The 27892-nt window shown below is 28.5% G+C and overlaps 1 protein-coding gene across 2 annotated transcripts; it reads right to left on the bottom strand.

Annotated features, from left to right (window-relative positions):
• Positions 1-124: 124 nt before the first annotated feature.
• Positions 125-27475, bottom strand: LOC142326794 (pancreatic triacylglycerol lipase-like). Of its 2 annotated transcripts, none has more exons than XR_012756860.1 (7): positions 27391-27475; positions 19415-19583; positions 14213-14361; positions 10229-10471; positions 8294-8475; positions 2619-2772; positions 125-1416 (listed from the first exon to the last, which is right to left on the bottom strand). XR_012756860.1 is itself a non-coding variant. In XM_075369510.1 (7 exons), the coding sequence occupies exons 1-7, from the start codon at positions 27434-27436 to the stop codon at positions 1329-1331; spliced, it is 1035 nt and encodes a 344-aa protein (XP_075225625.1). In that variant the 5' UTR covers positions 27437-27475; the 3' UTR covers positions 125-1328. The 2 variants fall into 2 exon arrangements, 1 of the variants encoding a protein (XP_075225625.1); XM_075369510.1 differs by having other exon boundaries at positions 8290-8475.
• Between the last annotated feature and the right edge of the window lie 417 nt (positions 27476-27892).

Below are 27892 nucleotides of genomic sequence, written 5' to 3'. Positions count from 1 at the left end.
AAAGTTAAACAAAAATTATACTCTATTTAACTAAATTTTTACTTGAATATTTTTAAATTAATATAATGGTACTTAAGAATAACACTTATTTTTCTGTTTTCTATAGTATTTATTAAATGTGTTTTTATATTACACAATGACACTTTAAACAACAGATAATGAAACATGCATGTTCTGATTAAATTTCATCTTCACTATAAAAAAATTGATAAAGTTCAAGTTAGATGACATGTCTTTAAAATCAAATAACACAGATAATTGTTTACTTATTTTAAGTGTTCAATGTGTGAGTGTATCTCTCTCTCTCTCTCTCTCTTTCTCTCTCTCTGTGTGTGTGTGTGTGTATGTGATTTCCCTTTTTCTAAGTTACCGTATTTTTAAATCATAGATATAATAATACTCATTGATTCCAATAACTTAACTTAGTTAAGTTAACAATGTTACAGTTTGTAACAGGATGTCAATATGAACATTTTATAAAATCTCTAATTTCTAATTTGCGATTAATAGTAAAAAAAAAAAAAACTGATAGCCAGTATTAAAAGTATTTTGGAACAAAAATAATTACATAAATATTTTCCATGAAAAAAAAACATTTCTTTAGAGGAAGACCTTTAAAAAGATCAGATTATAAATATTATTTATTTAGGAAGAAATTGATGGAATAATGTCTCATTTTCCCTATTCCACTTGAATAACCAAAATGAAGTCATTTTCCAACAATAGCATGAGGAACCATGAAGGCAATTTTAAAAGAAGAAATGTGGATTCATCTTTAATCATTTATATGCTAATAGTTTTGATGTGAATTGGGATGTACTCCTAGTTTCATACAAACTTACTTCTTTTGAAAACTTCTATGGAAAATGGTTGCTTTTTGAAATTCATACAGGTAAATAAATATGATCTAAATATTAAGATGAAAAAAATCTTGTTTTTATTGGTCAATGGAAGACATGAAAAGAATGGATTTTCCAAGGTTTCTTTTAAAGATCCTAGTAATGAACTCTTTTTTTCACTTTGCTGATATAATTGTCGATATGACCAAAATGAACAGATTTTTATGAAATTTTTCATCTAAATACAAATTTCACTAGCACTCGTACAAGTTAGTTTATGTGTAAGGGAAGAGAAAATTATATTTATATATCTTCTCTATATAACACAATTTTTTGTACAATAAACTTTAGTGAAGTTAAAAAATAAAAAAACCTTTTAAAAAAATACTTGTTCTAGATTTATATTATTATGTTGCGTCTCAGCTGTAACTTTTGAATGTTTTGAGATAGTGATACTACACTGTAACTGAAGGATGTTGTAGTTGAGGATTATTCCCAGCATGGATCAACAATACTTCTTTTACCTAATGCAAAAGGTGTACTGCCTGAAGTGAACAAATAATATTTTCCTCGTACCCTGAAAAAATTAAAATAATGCTTTTCTTTAGTAATTAATTTATAAAGAGTATGTAATTTTCAGTTAAAAATATTGTCCACTAGAAATATCGTGTATTTATCAGAGCGAAAGAACTATCAAAATATTGATAACTTTAGGTAGTGAATAAATATGCAGTACTATTGAAGCTTTGTGTAAAATTTTACAGTAAATTAAAAAAAAAATTAAACCTATTTTTATATTATTGAAAATTCACTTTATAAAATTTAAAAAAATATATATATTTTTATTCACTGGATCATCTATTTTTTGTATTACAGAACTATATTTTTTGGTATTTACAGAAGTAATTTGGAATCAGAAAAGATTTATTGTTTAAAACTGAGTTGTTATTGGATATGAGATCTTCAATAATTTTTTTACTTTCTTGTTCAAAGTAAAGAAAGTATTGTGATAGAGAAAAATTTCAGTTTTCAGATTTAACGGAAATATCCATTTTGACCATCTTTGAATCCATTTTGAATAGTTTTGGTGTGATGTCTGTATGTATGTATTCCACATAACTCAAAAACAATTAGCCGTAGGATATTGAAATTTTGGATTTAGGACTGTTGTAACATCTAGTTATGCACCTCCCCTTTTGATTGCAATTGACTGTACCAAAAGTGTCCAAAAAAGCTCAAAATCAAAAACAATTGGATTTTGGACTTTTTCTTAACTGCAGTAATAAGCACTCATTGAAAGCTTTTCAACAATATATCATAAGTAATACTTATTTTCATTGGTTCCAGAGTTATAGCCAAATAAAATTTTAATTAATGAAATATTTGGATCTTAAAGGGGAAGGCACATCAGTTCGAATCCGATTTCATCTCCTCTTTTAAATTTTCTTATTAAAATTTCTTTCTTTTATTTTTTTTATTAAAATTTAAATATATTGATTTATTAATAATTATTTTCCGACTGTAAAAAAAATTACAATAAATAATAATTCAATTTTAACAATACAAAAAAATGTATAAAAAAAATCAGAAGTTTTTAATGAAATAAAATTTTATGTACTTTTCATTACAAAAAGAAATGTGTACATGTAATTTAATAGGTGTGTACAAGAAGTCGTGAGGTATCCACATCAGATTTTTTTCACAATACTTAAGTGTACTGCTACACTTATTTTATAATACTTATAAAATAAGTATATAAGTAGGGTAAAATTTACTTACGTTTCATTAATTTTTGGTCCCATTTCAATAATTCCACTACAACAATGACCATTTTTAAAATTTGTATAACTGTCACATGGAGCAGCTAAAAATGGTGTAGGATTTTCTAAGGCAGAAATATAATAATCATAGGATCTGCAGTGTGAACAAATACCTGTAAATTAACCACATTTTTTTTTAATAATAGAATAATAATAATTTTATATATCATATTTATTTTACCAAAATTATTATGAAACAAACCAATATGATTAAAGCCTTTTCTTAGCATTACATAGATGATTAAGAGGATTAGCTTTACTTGAAAGGCAGTTCAGCCATTAGGCTTGTTGTGCATTCTCTGAACAGAAAACATAATCTCTGCATCAGTCCATAAACCCCTTTCTCCAAGAATACATTGGGTCTTCAGGTGTTAGCATCCTTGAGATGGAGAGACTTGTGGTATCATACCTGCAATTTATATGGGGAAGAAGGGATTAGGGTTAATAAAAGGATGAGTTGTAAAAAAGTATGACCTATCCATCAGGGTAGATCATTAGCAAATTATTTTGTTCAGAATTCAAGACAATAATCTCCTTAATAAAAACACAGTTTATAATATAGAACACTATGAATTGTTTTTTAATGGAGCTGTTTACATTTTTATGCTGTCAGATGCTGCACATGTTTGCTTGAAATTGAACTGATTCTTGATTTCCATGATTAGAGTGGTATCTAATTTTCAATGTACACAGAAAATCAGATTCAAAAATATAGTCTATTCAGAGAAAACTAAAAATATTTTATGATAAACTTTTCTGTCTCAAGTTGAACACAAACTTATATGATACAGGTTTATTGATACATTTTAAGCCCAGTATGAAACTCATCTATCTGGACTCAGTTTATAATGTGCAGATTAGCAAAGTACAAAAGTCAAAAACCATTGATACTGATTTTTTGATTACTGATATTGTGTGTTACTTAAAATACAATGAGTATGAGTATTTTTCAATAACTATGCATGACACCATTTTGTTATCACTCCTGAAGTACTTGTTTTGTATTTACTGTAATGACAACTTTATCAGTTTTTTGTAAATAAGAGTTCATATTTTTATACTTACAACTTTTTAGTTTTTATATTTACATGTTATTTTATATTGAGGTGATTTATATAATGTAATTTTGTGTTCCAATCAGAATAAAAATTTATCCGTTCATTTAATGTGCTGCACCTACTTTGGGTAAAGATTTTTCAATCTCCTGAAAGAATTTCTGAAAATAGGTAGTATGGGCATCCTTCATCTGAATGGACCATGAAAAAATCCTCTGGATGAATTTGTGTCATTTCATCTCAAATCATCTACATGTGTATTGTATGAATACTCTTACCTGAGTCCCTCTTTTTTTATCTCTAGTCTCTTCTTTCTTAGTATTTCCTACAAATTTTTTATTTGATCTCAGCAAATCTGGGCCCTTTGGCTTGAGAACCTGTAGAGTTGAATACTGGGTAATTTGGGGAGAGAATCTATCCAGGGACAGTTTTCTACCCGCAAGTGATAAAAAAAATTCAACTTGAAGTTGAGATCTTTATTATGTAAAGTCAGACCTTCTAATCTCCAAATATATACATCTCACAATAAATTATATTTAAGAATTCAATTGGTCTATTAACTTAATATTTTACATTACATATAGAGAGAACATCAAAATTTTGACATAATACAACTAAGAGCACGTTGAACTCAATATTAGATTATTTGTGTGTGCTCTCTGGCCAGCATCGGTGGATTAGTCGCTAACCATTACAAAGCAATTTTATTTGACATTAAATTTTTTTCTCTTGCATACTGATAGGTTTTTTGCAATGGACAAATGAAGTTAACTTATAGAAAGGTCCATGTAACAAAGCTACCGTTTGTAATACATGAAGTATTTGTGCTGATTTATTACCTCGGAAATATTTTTTCTTCACATATAATTTTAAATTTACAAGTAATGTTGCTGATTACTCTTAACAGTTGCCATTGTTAACACTACAATGAATAGAATTTTTTTGGGGTTATCTAAATGTGTTCTAATTTAAAAAAATTTAAAAATTCCAGTAAAATATAATTAAAATAATGTCAGCAGGTCTTTGTATCACTAAATTTACTAGTAATAATCTCCATGTTTGTATATGATATGTAACCAAAATCTAATGAAGTATTTAGCCGTAAAAAAGAATTAAAATAAATGTTCATGGTCATAAAACAAGAAGTAAGAATAACATATCAATGCAGACTGGAGCTGAACTGAAGTCCTATAGCTGTAAAAGTACATAGAATTTACTAATGACCATTCACAGTTAACAGCTTCATACTTATCTCATGATCACAATATGTCTCTGGCTTTGGCCTACGTCAAAAGGACTTTTATGCATACACAGTTTCAATTGTCTTATGTACACAATTCTCTCTTAGTACTGTGTGCTGTATGGAACTTGAGACCAGATACAGTCTGTTATTTAGAGTTATTTCAAAATATTGCATCATTCTTGGAAACTAAATAATATAAAAACTTTGAAATTAAAAAAAAAATTAAAAAGATTAAAATTCTTTTAAAACTAAAAAAAGTTTAAGATTATTAGAAATTATTCAAAAGATATTATTAATAAACAGCGCATTCTGTTCAACAAAATTTCTATTTTCGAAAACTAGATTAGTTGATGGATCATGGTGTTTATTTGTTAGACAGAATAATAATTTTTTTTTTTTTGAGAGGGAGGTGGAAATGAAATTATGAAAAGAGTGTTATGCTCCCACTAGGGATTTTTCCCACTGCCATCAGCAGACTACCGATTAAAACCTTTCTATCAGGGCTATACTCAGGCCATTTAACACATTATTTTGGACCGAGTACTCCAATCCTGCAGGAGAAAGCTACTACTTAATTTTCACCTGGCTAATGACTATCCAGGTCACCCTTCTTGGTCCTGAGAATGCTTCTGATGAATTGGGTCACACTGTCCCAGCTGCTCAGGTTAAAGAGCATCATCGCAACCACATTTTGGGGGCTCAGTGCTCCAAGATCCACCTCTAGTGTCCCTTGATCTGCCACCCACCAAGCACATTTGAAAAAGGTGTGCTTGGAATAATCCCATACACCAAAGCAAAGAGACAGTTGGGGGATGGCGCTTTCCCTGTGGAATGGAGATAAGCGGGAAAGTAGCTATGACCCATTAAAAACTGGGAATAATAATAATAATGCCCTGAGGTAGATAATCCCCATGTCTGGAACACACCATCTAGTTCCATGTCCAGGGTGGCAACAGCTGTACATACGTATAATACATATAGCTGGCTAATGGGGCTCCGAGTATTTTCCTCAGAGATAGGTATTTTTTTTTACCTATCTTCCACTCTCAGGTCACTATGTAGGATTGGATTTTCTCAGCCACCTGCAGATCATGTATCTTAAATGGTTTGGAAATGGGCTTATACCACATTCAGAGGTGGTGATGTGACAGCCAGGGTCGATGTTATTGCAAGTGTAACAAAGATCCTTCAGTTGTTCACATGCCCCCTGTGATGACAAGCGTGTAGTTAAGGTGCCCATGTATGTCAATGCATGGGAACTCTGAGAGCTTTGGTGAGTAGGAGCCTGGAGTCAGTGCAGAGATTGTGCATCTGCTCTCTGCCAGGATATATGCTGGTTCTGGTGGAACCAGCATATGTTCTGTTTATCGGATCGCCAAGGTTAGTAGCCCTGAAGTAGGGGTGTATCACAATGGCTAGCCTTGCTACAGAATGGATCATCTTTAATGCAATATCTTGAACAGCTTAACATGGCAGAGGGTGCACATAAACACCCTTGTTTACAAACAGCCGATTTACCAGGAGTGAAGAAGAAATGTGGTACTGTAGGATACTGGCAGAGTTAGAAAAGATTTGAGGAAAATTTTCTTTAGCCATAATGGCCCAGACCTAAACAGTTTAGTGATTACAAGAGAGAATGGAAATTTCCAGAAAGTCAGTTCAGTCTTAATCGCTCGAGAGATAACAAATTGTGCTGGTGGTCCTGTCAAGGAAAATTGCAAGCCTTTCAATGGCTTATACAATGAAACCGTCAACAACAGTCAAAGCCAAAAATTTCAAGCTTTAAAGATCGGTGAGTTCCCTGTGTCTGTGCAACCAGATACTACTCTTTATCTTATCGAAAGGAATTGTTTGCTGTGATCTTTTCAATTGTAAATATAAAAATATATATAGTGAAAACGTATAAGTAGTGGAGGAAATGTCAAGTCAAGGAGTGATTCAATGCCGCAGGTTAACTATGAGGAGAGATGGCGAGGTTCTCTCTTTTACGTTGCATGTATTAACATTCAACAGACCTCATCTGCCTGAAAAAGTATATGCTGGCCATACATGGTCTAGATGTGCAAGCATTCATTTTGCAATGTATGCAATGTTTTAAATACCAACGTTTCAGACACACTGTAGTCAGATGTAAAGGCAAGAAATCTGCATGTATGGAGTAGAGACTTATGAAGGTGATCCGTGTAAAGATCCTCCAGCTCGCATTAACTCCAAAGTGCACCATAACTTGTTAGTTATGGTGAGACACTGCTCAGTGTATTAATTGCAAACAGCCATTTAGGAAGTTAAAATGCTGCAAAAGATAAGTTATCCTGATGTGAGAAAGAATGTTAGCAGTTGAACACTTCAACCAACAATGATTTATACAAAAGTTGTTGCTGCCCATTTGTCATCCAAAATTAATGTGGAGCAGTTGCTGTCCACTCTTGTGCTGATCCTTTTTACCATGATTGAGAAAATCATATAGACACAAGGATCCTACCCACTCAACGAAAACAACCAGTAAAACCTGTGAAGATGCAGCCACCTATTGATGTTGGGTGTAAGGATAAGAAGACATTTGAAAATGCCAAAAACATCACACCATCAACCAGTCATTAGGTGAAGGAAGGTGTGGCAAGGATGCAGACAAATTCTGAGATTAGTGAAATGCAGATGCAAGTAACAATAGAGAAAGTACTGGACAGAGAGACTATACAACACGCAGCTATGGAACCTCCAAAAGCCCAGAGGACACCTAAGGGTAAGTACTTCAGCCACCATAAATATACCACTGGAGAGTGCATCAAGTTTAAATTCAATAACATTCATGCCAACCGTTCCATCGAAGTTGTCATCACCTGATGTCAGCTGCAGAACATAACTGATATCTGAAAAGGAAGAAGATACCATTCAAGGCTTCAGATGCCTTGTCTTCAGAGGTAGAGGCCATAAGGAGGATGGAAAAAATATGTAAGAAAGGATGGCAAAAAGGAAAGTCTAGGCGGTAAACAAATGTGATATATTCAAGAATCAAGATTCTGTAATCATGAATGAATTAATCATCTTCAGTTTAATGTGAAGTGTGAAAGAATTAAGTTTTTTTAAATATTTTTTTATTTAGTAAAAAGGCTAATGACCAAAGTAGTCGATGCTCATAACCTGGAAGAAAAACAAAATAATACCAATAATTATATAATTAAATTATTGCATGGCAGTAATGGGTGTTAGTCTGAAATTTTTATGGCTTCCTTGGCTTCCTCTTCTAAATTCCCTATGAAAAGCTTTATAAAAAATAATTCTAGAAATCAATTCCAAAAGAAAATAAATTGTTAACTAAATGATAAAATTACCAACATCGAAGTCACAACCAGGTTGAATAGGTGTTCCACCATTTGGATAAAAGTCAACATGTCCAATTGATTCTTGAAAACCTAAAAATCCTCCACTTGTGTGAACAACATCAACAAATTCTGCATCAGAGGAATCAAGACGTGAAGTGGTATCATCAGTAAACAATGGAAGAGCAGGATCAAAACCTACGCAAAGAAAAAAGTAATTATATTATTTAAATATAAATAAGATTTTTTTTCTGATTCTAGTGTTAAAAGAATTTAAGCCTGAACTTGTTAAATTGACTTACGTTTCAGTGGTTGTTTCAAACTTATATCTTCTCAGCATTTGAATCAAAATGAAGTCATTCTTTCATTTTTCTCACTTTTGGACTTATTGTAAACAAAGTTAATAAAACAAATGGACAAATAATTAATAAAAGATGTAAATGAAATTAGACCTGCATAAATAAATAAATACATTTTAACTCATTTTAATCAAAGTAAATAAGGAAGTAGAGTAGATTAAATAATTTCATAAAATTTAAAAAAATACATATGTATACGAGGAGTACCCAAAAATAAACTGGATTCTTTTTTTATTATAATTTATGTATTTCTTTTTTTCAATAAATCATTCAATCTTCTAAATAATATTCATTACAGCTAATACATTTGTTGAATGTTTTATTCTATATTCTATTGTTCAAAACATTTTTTTAAATTTAACTGTTGTGATGCCCGACAGCACCTTTGTCGTATTTTCTTCACGTCGGGCAAATCGTTTCTTCTCAGGTTCCTCTTTGTTCGCAGGAACAAAAAAAAATCGCACAGAAATAAATAAGCTGAATAAGAGGGTTGGAACATACTCTCTTTCTTTTTTGTGTTTTTTTTTTTGTTAAAAATTGGCTCACTGAGAGAGATGTGTTAGGTGGAAAATCCAGTTTGCACAAATCGGTCCTTTGGTGTCGTAAACTGTTGCACAGTCTTCTAAGAACGTACAAATAGAACCCTGGTCAACAGTCTGTACTGGTGGAATGAATTCCGAATCCCTCACTCCTTACATTGAAAAACCAAATGAGAATTGTCTTGATGTTTAACTTTACTTGACGAGCTTTTTTTGAACGAGGCGATGTTGCAGTCTTCCACTGGTTTGACTGATGTTTGGTTTCGGAGTCGTAACCATAACACCATGATTCGTCACCAGTAATGCCCTGGAAAAAAATCTGGGTCGGTTTGGGATTGCTCTTTCAAAGCACGTCATGCTTCCAAGCGACCCTCTTTCTGCTGAACAGCTAAGAGCCGAGGCACAAGCTTATCAGTATCCCTTCTCATCACCAAATGTTCCGATAAAATTTTCTGAACGAAGATATAAGTTACTTCAGACAACTTCTAGATTTCTTCAATGGTAGTCTTCGGTCTGCAAGTACCATTGCCCGAATTTTTTCGACAGTTTCGCCCGTTCGGGAAGTTGTGGGAAGTTCAGAACGAGATTTATCATCAATCGACATTTCATCATTTTTTGTGAAACTCGAAAATCATCCACTCGTACAGTTGAGTTTTTACCGTAGCAATATCCTGGTATACGTTTTCCACAACATAATGGTTTCTGCAGCGTTTTCCCCATGAGGAACCAAAACATCACTGCCGCGTACTGTTCATTAAAGCCCCCCATGACAGAAAACGAGAAGCAGGTGAAACACCTTTCACAAAAATATAGGTCAGACATGACCTTCCCAACCGATGCAAGCCGTTAGGCAGACTAACATGGAAAAAGTCCTGACGCTCTCCTTGCGGAAGAACCGCGTACTACGGAAATTCCGCCCAGCGCACGTAATTCTGGTTATTGTTGGGTACTCCCTTGGTATATTCTATGTAATAATCTATATTAAATTTTATTTAGTTAAATATAAATATTATGTTATAAATCAACTTGTCAAAGCAGTTTCTTGAATAGTACCTGTAATCCAAGGTAATGGTTTAGATATTGCATTTTGTCCAGCAATTCCAACAATATGAGCACCAAGACTATGACCTAGTAGATGAATAGAACTTTTATCTACTTCGGCATCATTGATTAGATAGTCTAAGAATTTAGCTACGACCAAAGCTACTGGCTTTACAGCCGCTCTAGCTATAGTATACAAATGATATGATGGCCATTCAACATTAATCACATTAACATCAGAAGTGTTCAAATATGCTGTAAAAAAAAAAACACATCATACAAATAAGTAAAATCTTAATTTGTTCAATACACAGTATACACAATTTTATAACAATTGATTTAACTATTAGTGCAAATAATGTGTTAACAAGTTTAACACCACTTATTTAGCTTTTGAATATATTATTTCTTTAATACTATGTCAGATTCTACATCACGAAAAAACAATACCAACGATAATAACAATAAACTGTTTCTGCAGTACTACTAGATACCACTGATACTGCGGTAGCTGCTGGTACCTGCTGCTTTCAGGTTGACCATTCTTCAGATGTGTGGTTAACTGAAACCTAACCACCAAAGAACACTGGTATCCACGATCTAGTATTCAAATTGAACATTATCATATGAATGGCTCACAGTAGAATAACCTAGAGACTGAAAGGATTTGTACAAGATAAAGTAATAACTATGACAAACTACAGAAAATACATCATGAAAGAGAACATAGAAACAGATACATGCAGAAAATGCCTACAATTCAAAAAAAAAACTATTTAACATATAACAGGAGGTTGTAAAATACTCTCTGGAACATACTACACTGAAAGACAGACACAACACAGCAGCAAAAATAATTCACAAAGAACTTTCAGTTAAATATGGACTAATCACAACACTGAGATTGATCAATACTCACAAACAAAACAATAATATGCAATAGACCAGACATCATATTAATCAAGAAATCAGAAGAACATATGTACATAATAAATATTGCTATACCGAATGATAATAATTTAATATTAAAACAAAGAGAGAAAATAGAAAATATATTCCCCTTGCAATAGAACTGAAAGAAATCTGGAAACAGAACTTAATAACAATAGTACCAATCATAATATCAGTCACAGGCATAACAGCAAAAACAATGACTCGATACCTGAAGAAATTAGATCTCCCAGTACACATTCATGCCAACATACAGAAAACCATAATTCTAAAAACTGCAATGGTCAGGAAGTTCCTAAAATAGAAGGGGTGACTTGATACATTACCGTCACATGGTCTGAATAATCACTACAGTGAGAAACCTCAAAATAATAATAATGAAATATTGAAAAGTCAGTTTTGAAATATTGTCATGTTTACAACATCATGTTTTATTGCATTACAATTAGTATTTGATTAATTAAAAGTAGAAAAGGTTCACTCCACAGTTAGAAATGAACCTCATCTTCTCTTATAAGGTTTTTAATTTCTTGAAGAAACACATTTTGCAAAAAGTTAGATTATTGAAATAATAATTTTTTTTTACTTTAGGAGTCTGTAATATAGACCTTTTCTTGGGGCAGGGAACATGAAACACTGTCATTCATTTATTAGATATAATTATATCTAATTATGCATTTTAATACTTTCTTATGTTGAGCATTTGAAAATGCAAATGCCAAAATTGGTATGATTTATAAGAGGAGGTTTTACAATTACAATAGTTACAATATTTTAGTTTTACATAGCCAATGAAAATTGGAATAAGCAAGCTTTAAAAAAATTAGGAAATTTTATTGTGGTTCAGTGATTCTTGAGATTACCCTGAAAAATAAACAACTCTTTGTCCTGATCAGTTAAAACAAGGAAGGCATTCTTATGTTAAGTTGTTCACAAATTTTAAATTACACTTTTTTGTACTTTTAAAGATAATTACATAATCATTTCTTTTAAATAATACTGAATTCTAAAAAAATACTAAATTAAATAATAACATTAATGAAAGGAACAATTGCAAGAATGTTGTATTTGTAAATCTAAAAATGAACATAAATTAATTAAATCATGGGCAGACTACATGGGGGATATTTATATAAATTTATATAAATTGCCAGAGATATTACAGATAATACAACGCTTGCAGCATTGTTTATAACAAATGCTGATAAGTATAATCCAATTACAAGGAAATATTGACAGAAAAATACAATTTTTTATTTTTCAATATTAATTTTTCATTTTCCAGCAATAGCCATTTGCTGTTGCAGTAACTATATGACAATATATGGTGATCGATTGAAATTTTGGTTGTGGATGGATTTTGCATGTTTCAACATAAATCTCCCTGCCTTATGGAAAACAAAAAAAAAAAATCCCACGAAAGATTCTGGAAGGATGTAAAAACAAGTTAGCCTGTACTTCAAAAAATTTTTCTGAACTGCCTAAACATTCAAACTTGAAATTTGGCTCAAATATATTAATATTTGCGGAGTTGATGTTATTAATTTTTTTTGTTTTATTAGACAAGAGGATGCAATATTTAACAACAATAATATCAACTTTATTTTGAGTTGAACTGTAGGAACTTATTTAAATTTGATACAATGATAGTACTGTATGAATTGTTTACAATACTGAAATTTTAAATCAATCAAAATTAAGGATGGGGATAATTAGCTTAATTATTTTAGAGTTTTTGTAATATCCAATAAAATGGATATTTAAAAACTCATGAAACTTAGAAAAATTATTCTCCTACCTAAGCTCTAATATTCGTTTAATTTTGGCTCCAAGCCGACAAGGAAGTAAGATTGTACCCAAATTAATTGTTTTCTTAGATTTTATGTACTATTTCAAAACCGGCTTAACCATTAAGCAAAAAATTAAATCAAAATATTTCTGCCCATGACAGCTTAATTTTATTAAATTTTAGACTCTACAGACCTAGATTTGTAAGGTTTAGTTCACTGAACAAGGGCACTAATCACGACCTAATTTAAAAATAATTTTTTCCAATTTCATGTCTTTAAGAATGCATACTGAAATCGAGTTTATTATTTTGAGGATAATGATTAATGTAGAACATAAGTACACACAAAACCTAAAATTAGAATAAAATGCATTATTTTAGTCGCTCTTATGAAATTCATACAATGTTTTGTTATTAAATATTCTGTATGTGTACTGAAGCATTTGTTTTTGATCATAGTGCTCTTTTTCTTTTCAAAACATATTGATATAAAGCTATTGATCACTCTTAAGTAAAAATAATAAAATTATTAATAATTGGAAAAAACAATATGGAGTATTTGAAATAAATACCTGCCAAGGGTGAAACCAGGAAGTTTATTTATGGAACAAATTAAATTTTTTACATTCAGAATAATACAATTTTTTGAGTTGAGAAACAACTAATTACAGAGGTTCCTTTTTAATAAATTAAATATGAATTTAAAAACAAAATGATTGCGAAGGTAAAAATATCTGTATTTTATTGTTTAGGTGTATTCATTGATTTGAATAGTATCCAATCAAAAAAAAGAAAATACTAATGGATGAGAAAAAATTCAACTAAAAATGGAATACAATAAAAAAGATTAAATAAGAGTTTAAATGTTTAAATATATTCATATTTAAACATTTCATGGTAAGAGTGATCTATAGTTTGAACTATAGTAAATACATTTATTTTACTCACATGAATTGGAGCACGACCAGTAGAAGAACCATATATTATTACAGGACAAATCCTAACCACAATTTACTTTTCATTTTTTATTATCCATCCCATGTCTACAAAGATATGAGATAAGTTATAAGTTACAAGTTAATAACACCTTTAAATATATTCATATTTAAACATTTCATGGTAAGAGTGTCTGATAACATTTTTATTTATAATCTCACAATACTTTCTGCCAATCAGTTTAAGTTGTCTTTATTACACTTGTGGTTTGAATTATTATTTTTATGTTAATTTAAGAATAAATGCATGTAATGTCTTACCATCTTTTAACGATGCAGCATAAAAATTTGTTGCTGAACTCAACCACCCATGAACTAATATTTTAGTTGGAAGAGAGAAATTAAAATCTGAATTTTTAATGCTTGATATGTCTCCTAAAGTCAGTTCTGTATATTTTTCAGAGTTTGATCTATATAAAATCGAATGTAAATTAAAAAAAATACTTTAGTTTTATTTGTGAAACATAAATTAAAAAAAACAAAACACAATTAGGCTTAAATTTTTTTATATGTATGTAAGTTTAAAAGTCTATAGTATCTTAGTCTACAGTTTTGTCTCCAAACTTTGGAAGAACAGTTCTGAAGGAAACTACAAGGAAAACTGTATTTCTGTTTAACAGCCAGCAACTGATAGATAAAGGGGGACTTACTGTAAGGTTTCTAACCAACCTCAATTGAAACAAAAAAATTGTTACCAGTAGCATTTATTGTTTTTATCAAGTGTCACTGTTAGATTTAGGTAAGTTTTAGTGATGATAAATGTTACTGTTCATGTTCCAAAATTTATTTATGTAAAGTAGGTGTATTATATCTGTGTATAAAAGAAAAGCTGTAGCCAAGCAGGCACTGTGGATTTTAATTCTCTAATTAATTAAGTGTATCTATAGTTTAGAAAGCATTGTTAAGTAATAATATTTCAGCAATAAACTTATAAAGAACTTCATACAGAGAGGAATCTTCAATTTAATTGGTATTTTCTTTTTGTAATGTCCAACTATCACTCTAAAAAGAAGGCATCAGTTTTAATATTTTTTATTTACAGATGAAATTCCTGTGGTAAGTTTTTCCAGATAATTTTTGTGGAAGATTTTTTAATTGAACATAGATATATAGATGTATTTATATTTTTTTGTCATCATAACTATCACTTAGAATTACTTTAGTATACTGATATATAGTTTGGTGTTAATACCAATAATCAAAATATTTTCACACATAAGCTGAAGAAAACTAGTAAGAAACCTAAAGTTTTCTTACCACTTTTCTTCTCTCAAGTAACCTTGCTACCAGTAATAGACTTTTTATTCAATTATTTGGGTTATTTTTATGAATATGCAGGTTTCTAACGTTATACAAACTGATTTTTTCATTCATGTGGGATTTTTTGCAAACATGTCTCCATATTTAAAATAACAGGAATACTAAAAATTTTAAAATAAATTTTAAATAAAAAAAAAAAATATTTTTTTGTATAACATTTAAAAATAACTGATTTGGAAAAACTGACAAAAAAAATTGTTTTTTTATTTAAATTTAGACTTATTATTTAGAAATATTATTTTTTATATTTAAAAAATAATAATAATTACTGATATTGAAGAGTAAATATTGTTATTGCAAGTAGCTTCTAGACAAGTAATTGTAAATATTCTGCAAATCTACTTTATTATATATCCTTGATTTAAATTTATTGCATTTTTACTTCCTTGTACGAAGTAAAGGAAGTAATGTGATCGCGAAAATTTCGGTTTTCAGATTTCAATGGAATATATATTTTGACCATCCCCTGAATCCAATTTGACTAGACTTTTTATTATCTGTAGTAATAAGACCTCATTGAGAGCTTTTCAATGATCATAAGTGGTACTTATTTTCATTGATTCCAGAGTTATAGCCAAAAAATATTTTAATTAATGAAATATTTAGATCTTATAAGGGGGAAGGCACATAGTTTCAAATCCGACTTCATCTCCTTTTTTACTTTTAACTTTTTATAATTTAAATATACTGATTTATTAATAAATATTAACCTCTGATTGTAAAAGTTTTTTTTCAATAAATAATAACAATAAAAAAGTAAAATATGAAAAAAATCAAAAGTTATTAATGAAATAAATTATATGTACTTTTCATTTGATAAAAATGTGTGTATGTAATTTAAAAGGTGTACAAGGAAGTGATGTGGTGTCCACATCAGTTTTTATTATTCATAAACAAAACTAGAAAAAAAATTACAAAATATAAAAACTTACAACAATTAACTTTTTTTTTAAAAAACAACGATGACAACGACGACGACAACAACAACAACAACAAGTCCTCAGGGTTTATAAAATAAAATAAAACAAATAAAACTTATTTAATAAGAAAAAACTAGTAAGTTCAGTTGATCATATCATTTTTATAGTATCTTAATAATATTAGGCCTAACAACAAAAAGAAAGCATTGTATAAATCTCACTTAACTTTCATTTTACCGCTAAAAACATTTTCTATAATACATTTTTGGTTGTGTATTTTTTATAGTAAATTAAATTACATGGATTATACTACACAGAAAAAAGTTCAGTAAATGTTTTTTATAATGCAAAAATGCTATTTTTACACTCAAAGGTATTAGTTTTCAAACCAAGATTTCAATACACCATAACAATATGAAATGTATAAATTTCATAAAAAAATAACATTTTAACACACAAATACAACATCGAGTAGATATGTAATTTGATTACGTACTGGATGAGTTTTCTTACATTATTGTTTTGATCGGCTTCATGGATAAAAGTGCTACTTGCTACTCTGAAGACGATGGTGATAATTAGTGCTGAATGAATTTTGGAAGAACAAGCTCTTCTATTAATTTGAAAACACCAGGTCATACTTAACTTTTAATAAATTTGACTTGTTATAATATTTTGTCATGTTCAACAAATTTTTACCACAGTAGTAAATAGATAGAAAACAATATATAAGTTTCAATTATAATTATTGATGCAAAAAAATAATTGCTGTGTATATTTTACTCAACTATTTTATTAACACCAAATGTTACTATAATAAACTACTGCATACAAAAGCATGTAGCACAAGCTACATTTAATTCAGGTGATTAACAGACCAATTAAATTTAATATCTGGTCTATTGTTGCTGGTATTTTGTCCTTACTAGAAACCTTATAGATTGATTGTATGTGTTTTAAGTATTAGAGATGAATAAAATAAATATTTTTTTGTTATGATTGAAATTTATTATCGTTTTATTAAGGTTACAGAGTTTAAAAATTGCTCATGCCAACAAAAGAGTATAAGAATTATCTTTTCTGAATTTTTATAATAATAAAACCTTGATTCTTGTTGCTTAAATGAGTTCTTTACAAAATAATGTAGAAAAGAATACAATTGAAGATGAGAGTTTAATTTGATATAATAAAAAATTTATTTTTTATAAAATTATGACAGATCAAATTCAGAAGTTATCTTGTACTAGCCAAACTATTATTACTAATAATATGTAGAAATATATTTGTGTAAAAGGAGGGTTTTAATTCAGCATGAAAATCCTTTAACAACTTTTTAATCGTTAAATGTAGAAAAATTAAAAAATCCTACTTTAAAATGGTCTATTTTTTGTTTCTTTAAAAATTAGCAGGGAAGCGATTTAAATAGCTTCCATTTTGATTAGAATTGTCCTCTCTGAAAATGGTTACATGAAAATGGTTGTTTTTCAATACCAATTAAAATGATGTGTCCATATCCTTTGTTGTGTCTGATGTATCACAATCCCATCCTTTCCATCTAACATTTTTGAACTGCCTCTCCAATACAAAAAAAAGCTTGAGATGTGGTGGCCTTACACTGAAATATAGTTTGTTTTGAGATAGGAACAACTGCTAAATTTCATTTTTCTATGTGTAATTGTTGATAAGTTATCCAAGGTTTCCTACACTTTATAAACAATTTATATATTAAATTATTTCCAGGCTTATAATAATAATTACTTTCAATAAATAAATAAAAAAATCAATTACAAACAGGACTAAAAATATTTTCATCTCTCTTATTGAAGAATAACAAAAATAGATAAATAAATCTTTATAATGATCGGTACATAAAAATGCATTATATAGGTGACGTCAATATAAGATAAATAGACATAATATAAAAATATATTATATCACAAAAAATAGATGTGTTTAAAGTCCATATTAATCATCCAAATACAAACACTTAATGTTAACATAAATAAATTAAATATAAAAAAATGACTACAAAATAATGCACAATTCAGAAGATGCTGTTGAAAATTATTTTGAGCTTATACTGACGTACACATTGAAAGGATGTAGATAAAGTGAATTTTCTGTCTTGTTTTTGATTCATTTAGAAATTCATCAACAGACTAATATTGTTTCCATAAAAGAAAATCTTTTATTAGAGTTTTAAATAAATTGGTGAGAAGTTTTTTCAAATGGTTTGGCAATTAAAAGTGGCAATGCAAGTATCATAAGGCTCTTTTTGTAAGCTGAAATATTGTAATCAGTTGTAAGAAAACGATCTGCTATCTAGTTTGGTATTGTTATGTTTTAAAGAATAAGTGAACATTCTTTTAGAAAAGATTCATAAACACAAGATACGTTAACATATTTAAATTTCTAAATATAGGCCTACAAAATTAATACTTATGGGTGTCAGATAATTATTTGACACTTGAATTTTGTACATTAAAAACTCATTGTGATTTTTTGAGAGAGAGGTTTAAAAGATGACATTGTACTGCTTACTTTATATGATAATATATGTCGGCATAATAAATATTTAATTATAATGATGCATTAATTATAATTAATGCTTAGTGTCTTATTAAGGCATTCTAGAGCAAAACAATACCCCTTGATTTTGTTAAACGAAATTAAATAAATTTGATTTCGTGGAATTTTGTCATTCCACAAGAACTTGTTCCAACAAATTGCTCAGAAATTTTACTTTGTGGGCAATAGAAATAATAGCATTATCATTGATGGGAATTCTATTCAATCAATCAATCAAAACAATTTTTTTTTGTATAAAACATTTAAATAAAATAATTTTTTTGACAAAAATTACTACAAAATATGAAAATATATTTTAGTATTATTCAGAATAAATATAATGGTTTTGAGATTTATTAGTTAAAAATAAAATTTTAGTTAGCAAAATTAAAAAAAAATTAAAAGTGTAATGAACAATTTTTACCAGAATAATTCAATAAAAATTTTCATACTAATTTGTGGTTACCATGAACAGTGAAAAAATATATAAAAAATCAAACCTATTCTGGAAAACATGAAATTAAAATAAGTCAGTAAAAATATTTCAAAAAAATTACGTCATTTGTTATTCCAATTTTAAAAAGTTAATAAAGGAATATGTAGGGCATCTCAATAATCATAAATAACAATGTGTAGTATAATGTAACATCATTACCGGGTATAAAGAAAAAAATGTACATCTTTTTCTGGATGAAATAATGATTTTTCCAAATCAACATCGGTATTATTATCTATCAAAATTTTTAAACTTTCTAGTAAAAGATCATCTCGTGATTTTGGTTGAAGAGTAGGTTGAATTGTTACCTGATCTGTCGTAAGAGCACCTAAAAAAAAAATATTTTTTTAAAATAACAAAATAACAGTTTGAAAAATATTAGTCTTAAATAATAATTTAATTAAAAAATGTAATAATTTATAGTAATTAAAATAAGTAATAATCTTTTTCATGGTATATAAAAATACCTAAAGAGTGATAGTAAAATATGATATATAAGTGTAATGAGTTTGCTCAGAGACTTTTATCAAATGTATTTTCTGGAATGAAGTATATTTAATTGAAAAAGGTACACAGAGTAAGGTTTTTGAAATTAGATATAGAGGAAAATATGAAAAATAAAAAGGAGAGGAGGAAAGTGATGAAGAAATGATTAAGTAAAAAGATAGTTAAAAGTCATCCAGTCATAAGGAAGAGAAAAAGAATTAAAAGACTGAATTGTAGTGACTTCCTTAAATGTAAGATCATTAATAAAATAATCAAGAGAGTTGAGGTGCCGAATTCAAATTACAGAAATGAAAACCTTCAGAATTGCTATTAAAGAGAATGAAGTGAAACATAACAGATTTTTTCATAAGCTCTGCTATGTGGCGTATTAAATTAAAAAATATTTGTTTTGGCCTTAATGGATTGAGATTGCTACCGTTTCATCCTGAACTCAACCTGACTGAATTAATTTGGTCAAAAATAAAATAAAAGCAGGGAGAAAATTGAGGGAGAAAATGTATTATGTCCAAAATAACTAAAAATGTAACTAAAGAAATGGTTGAGAAAAACTGTCTAAACTGCTGGCTGAATATTGGAAACAGTTCTGTGGACAGGCTGTGAAAGTAGAAGAGAAATATTGTAAGACAGATAAAAATGGAAAAATGCAAACCAAAATGTTTATTGTAGGCAGCGATGGTAGAGTAGTAACAACAGTGCTGTTGAATCTCAGTTACAGACAGAGATGACATTGATGATATAGTCGCTAAATTAAAAAAAAATTCTTCCTAGTTTTCCTTTTTGTTAAAATAAAGAGAAGTGAAAATATTAAAACTTAAAAGTAATAAACAGAATGCAAAAACTAAATAAAATTAAGCAAATAAAATTTCAATATCTAAAATTTAAAATCTGCAATAGAAAACCAGAAATATAAAGGATACAAAAAAATAAAAAATCCACAAATTATGGTTTTTTTATCATTTATAACCATCATTATACAAAAAAGTTAAAAAAATTTAAAATAATTTTTTGTACACAAAAAATTTTATACAATACAATTTTAAAGTTAGAATACTGGGAAAAAATAAAAATATTGTTCTTTAATAATTATGTTACAATTTATAAATAAAGGAAAACAAACAGTTTGTGTTGATATTCCTTGTTTAACTTCACCAGTTCTGCAGTCTGTTCCCACTCTGAGAATAGGTAAAGCTCGTTATCTGTGCTTTCTTAACTTTAATGAGTATTAGATTAATGTTAATATTGTGTAAGAACTTAAAAAATTTCATTCAGATAGCAGTATTTTGGGATATTTAAATAAAACATCTTCATTTAAAAAATGAAAGTGTACTCCTAAATTCTAACTTTTCTAAGATGAAAATAGTCTTGATTCCTCAGTTTAAAAAAAAAAAAAACAGTAAAAAAATTTTCAAGTTGTGGTTGAAAAATTGAAATGCATGGGGTTTTTTTAACTTACACTGATAGTCAAATTTATAGAACTCCTATTTATTTATTTATTTATTTTTTTTTTGAGTTTGCTCATATCTGTTGTCCAGGCTAACAGATAGAAAATAAAAAAAACAAAAACAAAAATAACCTTTCTTTATATTTTTTATAGGCCACAGATAATGGATATGATAGTTAATTAGCTTCAAATACTCTAATTTAATTTTATTATTAATATGAAATCAAAATTAGGAAAAAAACAAATTAAAAAATAAGATGTTTTCTGAATATTATGTGAAAACATGAATTATGAAGAGTTCATGTTCAACTGTTGGTGGCATCACATCTTGTCTGTAAATATTCAGTCCATTCATATGGTAATAGTGTTTTAAATAATAGTTGGCGGAATGCAAGTTTAGGATGCATTAAATCAAACTGCAGAGTTTGGTGAAATTTAATCAGGTTCAGATTCAGGTTTTGTTTAATAAATTGGACCAGAAAAATCTTATTAAATATATAGAGCAGTGAGTATATGTTATCTTTGCTGTATATTGAATGTTATTTGCCTGATAATTTTGTATTAAGATAATACTATATCTCAAATTAGATAAAATAAATTTCATAAAGGCTTATATTTATGCAATAGATAGTCTATAAACTCTTATTTATCAGCACACTTTCTTATAAAGTGGCTATATATATACAACTGAAATACATATTCTCCTTTCTAGTAACTGAATTTTTTAATATTTATAAAATAATAAATAAATAGCTTGACTAAGTATTACTAAAAGTATAATCTATTATGCACTAAAATATTAATTTTATTGGATCACAGAGATTTAATGCAATATTTATTAATTGCATGTTTACTTATTTTGTGGTTAGAGGAATACTCTTGAAAAAAAAAGTCTGTGAATGACAAGCTGAACACAATTCTGAAAAAATTAGAATTATTAAACACTTAAGAGATAAAATTAAATGACATTGATTCAAAATTTATTAATGAGATAATTGTTTTACAGAATGAGGTGGCTAAATTGAAGGAAAAAGTGACAAAAATAATATATGGGTTGATAAAATGAGAAGAAGTGCAATGTTCATATTTACAGTTCAGCATGACTTACACAAATCAGGCGTAGCCAAAGTGAAGTATATTTTGGAATGTAGTGATAAATGACTATAATACTAATGATATAAGGAAATTAAATGAAAACAGGAAAAGTAATGAAAGTATAAATACTAGCAATGCTAAATTATGTGTGTTTATGAAATAATATAAAAAAAATAAAGTAAACTATCAAAGAATGAAAAATGATCAGAATAAAAAAAGATCTGACATTTAGAGTCAGGCAAATTAGGAAGGACTTCCTTTACTTTACTCACTATAAAGAAAATGGTGAGACGGTCATTTTCAAATATGATAAACTGCTAGCTATAGTTATATTCTATAGAGGACTTAAGTTCAAACGAGGGTAAAATTAAGTTGAATAAATGGTGAAGAAGTGATGAAGACTCTCCAATTAAACTTTAGAAAAACTTTTAAGGAAAACTTTAGAAAAGGAGCCAGAGGGAAACCAGGCAATATGGAAAAGAGATCAAGGCATAATAGTTTACATAAATCATTTCATAAACAAAGCGAGGAAGTAAAAGGGCTAAAGTAATCATTACCCAGCGCACTGCATCAAAGTATTAGGACGGAATAGCAGTTAGTGGAACTAGAAGGAAACATGGGGATGTTGGTGTTCAAGTAATAAATTAAATATAGATACAGAGGATTTAAATAATAAAAATCTAATACAGAGTAACTGAATATAGGGTAAGTAAACATAATATGAATATACGCATGTTAATTGTTACATGCTAATACACTTCAGGGGAGAGTAGGTGACTAGAATTGGATAATGCTTTAAGGGATATTAACTGGAATAAGTGAGACGTGTAGAAATTAGAAGAAAGTGTACAGAAATTACAGAAAATTAGTCTGGGACTATTTTTATGGCTCCAGGATCAGAAAAAAAGCATATTATTGAATTTAAAGATTTTAATTCAAGAATAGCTATGCTAAAGATTAAACGAACGCAAAAAATTTGGTGATATAAAAAGAAAAAAAAAGAGTTGGAACACAAAAAATTGAGAAAAGAGTTGCAAGTTGAAAAAGTTGAAAAAGAGTTATAAAAAGTTGAAACGCAAAAGAGTTGGTGATAGTACAGGTGCATGTTCCTACATTATCTGTGGATTATTTAGTTAGTTGGCTTTTTATATTCAGATAAAGAAGATAGTACAGAAGTATAATTAGGAGATGATACAATTAAATATAATTGAAATACAATTAATATAATTAAATATAATTAGGAGTATAATACATAAGTATGTATTAGGAGCAAAACAAAGTATAGGCTGATTGCGATGGGAGATTGGAATGGATAGGTGGGTCAAAGACTAAATGTTGATTAGGTTATTATGGGTGAGTCAAACTAAGGAAGTAGAAACAAATGGAGTGAAATGTTAATAAATTTCTGTTACAATCAATTGTTAAAAGTTGGAAATTCATTCTTTACGGCAAAAAAGAAAAACAAATGAACTTGGATGGCCTGATAAAAGGATGTACAAAATCGACTATTCTGGTAGATAGCCTCTGATCTGTTAAAATATATAAGCTGATAACCAAATTTAATTTTCAATCAGATTACTGAATAATCCAAATTTATTTAAATACAAAAGTGTAAAAAGGAAAAATTTATGGCTTCATCTTGGGAAGTTATGAACTGACTAGAGAAAGGGTTGTAAATAACTTTTCAGGAAAAGTAAAAAATGAGGGTTGGAAGGGTCATGTAAGTTTAATTCAGGTGTGCTATAACGCGATTGTGTCAGCGGTAAAGGATTGTTGCCTAGATACAATAAAGGTTGTAGGAGTGAGGAGAAGTTACATTAGAAAATTAATGGATAAATCTTATTATTGTTAAACAAAAGAAAAGAAGTAAAGGATGAAGAAGGTGACGGGTTGGAATTAACAGCCCTTAATAATCATACAAGGAAAACAGAAAAAGAAGACATAATGGTATATGAAGAAAATAGAGTTGAGGAAGGTTATATCTATTTCAATGGGAAAAAAATGATTTTTATCTTTTGAAAATAAACAAAAACATACACTTACGAAAAAGAAGTAAATGCTAGAAGTAACTAAAGCTTTTTTCAAAAATTTATATGATTATAAACAGGAAGAAGAGTATAAGAGGGATAAAGTTTCCTAAGCAGATAAGTACTGTTATTTTTGAAGTCAGAGATGGATAGTGCAAGTGAGAAAAAAATAAAGAGGGTCCAGTTGGAAATGGTTTGGTCATTGAGTTAAGACAGGTGGCAAAGAACTGGTAGTAGTTTTGAGGGATCTCTTTAATAACTTTTTAGTTAAGGAAGAGATTTCATCTCATTGGATGTAGTCTTGAAATATACTCCTTTTTAAAAAAGGTGGATAGAAATAAAATAGAAAATTACCAGCCTGTATCACTTAGTCCAGCATTATGTAAACAGTTTACAAGAATACTAACAGAATAACGAAAAAGGTGGAAAAATTTTTACAGTGGAAAAAACAGGTTTTAGAAAGAAGTTTTTAACAATAAACCACCTACATATGATAAATCAGTTAATTTAAAAGGCGAAAGAGTATGAATTTAAACTTTACCTAGCATTTGTAGATTTTAACACAGATTTTGATTGTCTTACAGATAATAGAATTTTTCTAGCTCTGGCCTCAACTGATATGGGAAAGAAATACATTAATTTAATCATGGAACTGTACAAGAGAAATACAGTTTTTATTGAAAGTGATGTTATAAGCAATCTTTTTTCTACAAAGCAAGGAATAAGGCAAGGGGACCCATTCTCGCAATCCTCGATGATGTTGTTCTGATAGCAACATTGGAAAAGCATATTATTTAGATGTTAAATGATTTAGAACAGGTCAGTATTGAGGTTGGTCTGAATTTAAATTACAAAAAGACTAAGATTGCAGCAAATGACAAGACAAACCAGATCAAGAAGTTCCATCCAAATATTGATATAGTCACGGAATTGATCTATCTAGGGGAAACAGTATCTTTTCAAGATAGGTTGCCAAAAGAAATTCAGAGGCACATTTCCCTTTTATGGCATAAATACTGATAATTAAAGATGGTTATGAAAACAAAGATAGATATTAAATGTAAATGTCTTATTTTTAATGATAGTTTATTTCCAGTCTTAACATACGACTGTCAGACATGATCTATAACAAAAGTGTTAAGAAGGAAAACACAAGTTTGGCAAAGAAATATGGAAAGAAGTATTTTGAACATAAAGAAGAGGGACAGGGTTCAAAGTCAAACTATTAGACAACTTACCAATTTCTGGAATGCTGCTGGTTTTTGTTGTAGATTAAAGTGTGAATAGGCTGGTCATTTGGCCAGAATGGATAAGGAGTGTTGGCCAGACATTGTTATTGAGTGGATACCTATAGGAAACAAGTGTAAGATAAACAGTTTAAAAGATGAATGGATGATCTTAGAAACAATCAGAAGGCCCATCTAGTTTTTAATTTTAATTTTATTTTTTATTTTTCTATAAATGGTTTTTGAGCATTTTCTGTTTCTGAATTTATGTTTATAACTGTTTGGCATAGTTCTTTCTTTCTGTGAAATAATTTTGGAGACAACAATTACAAATGATTTACTAGGAACATAAGTTACAGAATTTGTCTAGCTCATAGGATTAATATTTAATATAATTTCAGTAACCTGTGTTTGGATTAATCAATTTCTAATTATTTCAAAAAAAACTTATCAAAAAAAATTATTACAAATTAATAACCAGTTAAAACCATTCTTCACAATATTTTTTTAATCAATCTCATTACATACAAAAAAATGAAACAACCAAAAACTGATCAAAATAGTGAACAATTAGATAATCATAAATACTGAAGAAACTAAAGAGAAGTGTCAAGAAAGTAAACAATAAATCACTGATTTTGTCTGATATATATTTTAAGAACAGTTATTTAAACAAAACAAAAGTTGTTATTGACATTTGGATTATGTGTTAGTTTATCTGTACAGGAAGTATATTTCTGTGTAGTGTTTACTTGTGTGTACCCAAAGGAATAGATATTCACTATTAAACTCCAAATAGCCTCAGACACAGAGCAGATAAAATGGATAGATTCTGTACAACAGCTGGAACAATGAACAACCCGTTGGAACAAAGAAGAACATCCTAAGACTTCTCCCCAAGAAGTCCTAGTATGGAGAATTGAATGAAGTCTGGAAAAGGCAGTGATGATGGCACTGTGGAAAACAGAAGAAGAAGAAGAGGAAGAAGAATAACAAGAAATATATGCTTATCATAGATACATGCTCTTTATTCATTATTCTAATTAAATCACTTTTTCTATGCACAAGAGTTTTGTTTAGTTTTACTAATTTATTGAAATTTATTTTGTATGGAAATCAATGATGTTATTTGTGATATTTTATTCAGGTCAATGAAAAATAATGGTTTTGCTTGACACTGGTAGGATTTTTGTTGGGAATTGCAATCAGGGTCTTCAGTTTAACTACCAGTAATGATAGTTATAGAGTTATTTATGCAGTTGGAAAAGGAATAAATCTGTAGGATGCTGTTAACAGTCTTACTCAATTACATTTATTGTATTACTAGAGTTTTTTTTAATTTTTTAACACGAATCAGCAGGTTTTATTTTTCTCTTTAATGCAAAATATAAAAACTGTTATGAAGCAAAGGATTAAAAAGTTCAATAAATAATAAAACATTGTATAAGAATTAATCCTTACAGTTCAAATAGTGTTCCCAAATATAATTTTTTAGTTGGAATTTAAAAAATTATAAACATGTTTGGCCAAAGTTTTATTTTAATTTTAGTATTAAGCTTTAGACATGTTTTTGTGTTATTTAATATTTTATTGTGGTATTCTAGGCTTATTCAGAAAATTCATGAAAAAATGAAATTAAAAAAAAAATAAACGGGAGATATAAAATATATACTTTTGAAAGTGTGAGTAAACTTGTAGAAAGTGAAACTGCTATAAATCTACATTCCTTTTGAACATTCACACATTCTATGCCTTTTTTTCCAGTTTGTTCCTGTATTTTTTTTTTATAAATTATAATTTATTATTATAAAAAAAGATCTGAAGATAAATTATACTTACATGTATAAATATGAAATAACAATGAAATAAAAATGAATATAATCATGCTGCTTAATGTATTACATAAACTTCATTTAGTTCTCTAGTAAAATATGAAAACAAAGAAATGTTGCAGTTTATATATATATATATCGAGTGGTTGCAAACATCATTTTTCAATTTTATATCAATTAAAGCTGTTAAAATTCTTATCTTCAAAATTTATCTCAAAAAAATATAACTTAACTTTAAAAAAAAATATTATTAAAATGATGATTGATAAATAACAAATTTACATATTTGTTATATGAACATGAGTTTACTTAAAATCATTTAAAGAGCTTGATATGTAATTCATGATAATATATCTAATCTTCTTTTAGACATTTTTATGTATAAATATTTACACTTAATGTTAAATGAAAATTTACACAATGTAAATGAAAAATCCTTTATGATAGATCATTTTTTTTTTTTCATGAAACTAAGAAAAATTTATGTAATTTAACAACTGATAAGAAGT

The sequence above is a fragment of the Lycorma delicatula genome, chromosome 6, assembly GCF_047948215.1.
Source record: "Lycorma delicatula isolate Av1 chromosome 6, ASM4794821v1, whole genome shotgun sequence".
In the NCBI taxonomy this organism is placed as follows: Eukaryota; Metazoa; Arthropoda; class Insecta; order Hemiptera; family Fulgoridae; genus Lycorma; species Lycorma delicatula.
This window is presented reverse-complemented; position numbering and strand designations above follow the sequence as displayed.

What these genes read in the sequence shown, in the direction of transcription:
- LOC142326794 (XM_075369510.1), bottom strand. Translation starts at nt 27,436, where the DNA reads ATGATTATATTCATTTTTATTTCATTGTTATTTCATATTTATACAT. An exon ending in ACCATTACCTTGGATTACAG is followed by an intron (nt 8,476 to 10,228) that starts GTACTATTCAAG and finishes TTCTTTGCGTAG; the next exon opens with GTTTTGATCCTGCTCTTCCA. An exon ending in GGACCAAAAATTAATGAAAC is followed by an intron (nt 1,417 to 2,618) that starts GTAAGTAAATTT and finishes TAATTTTTTCAG; the next exon opens with GGTACGAGGAAAATATTATT.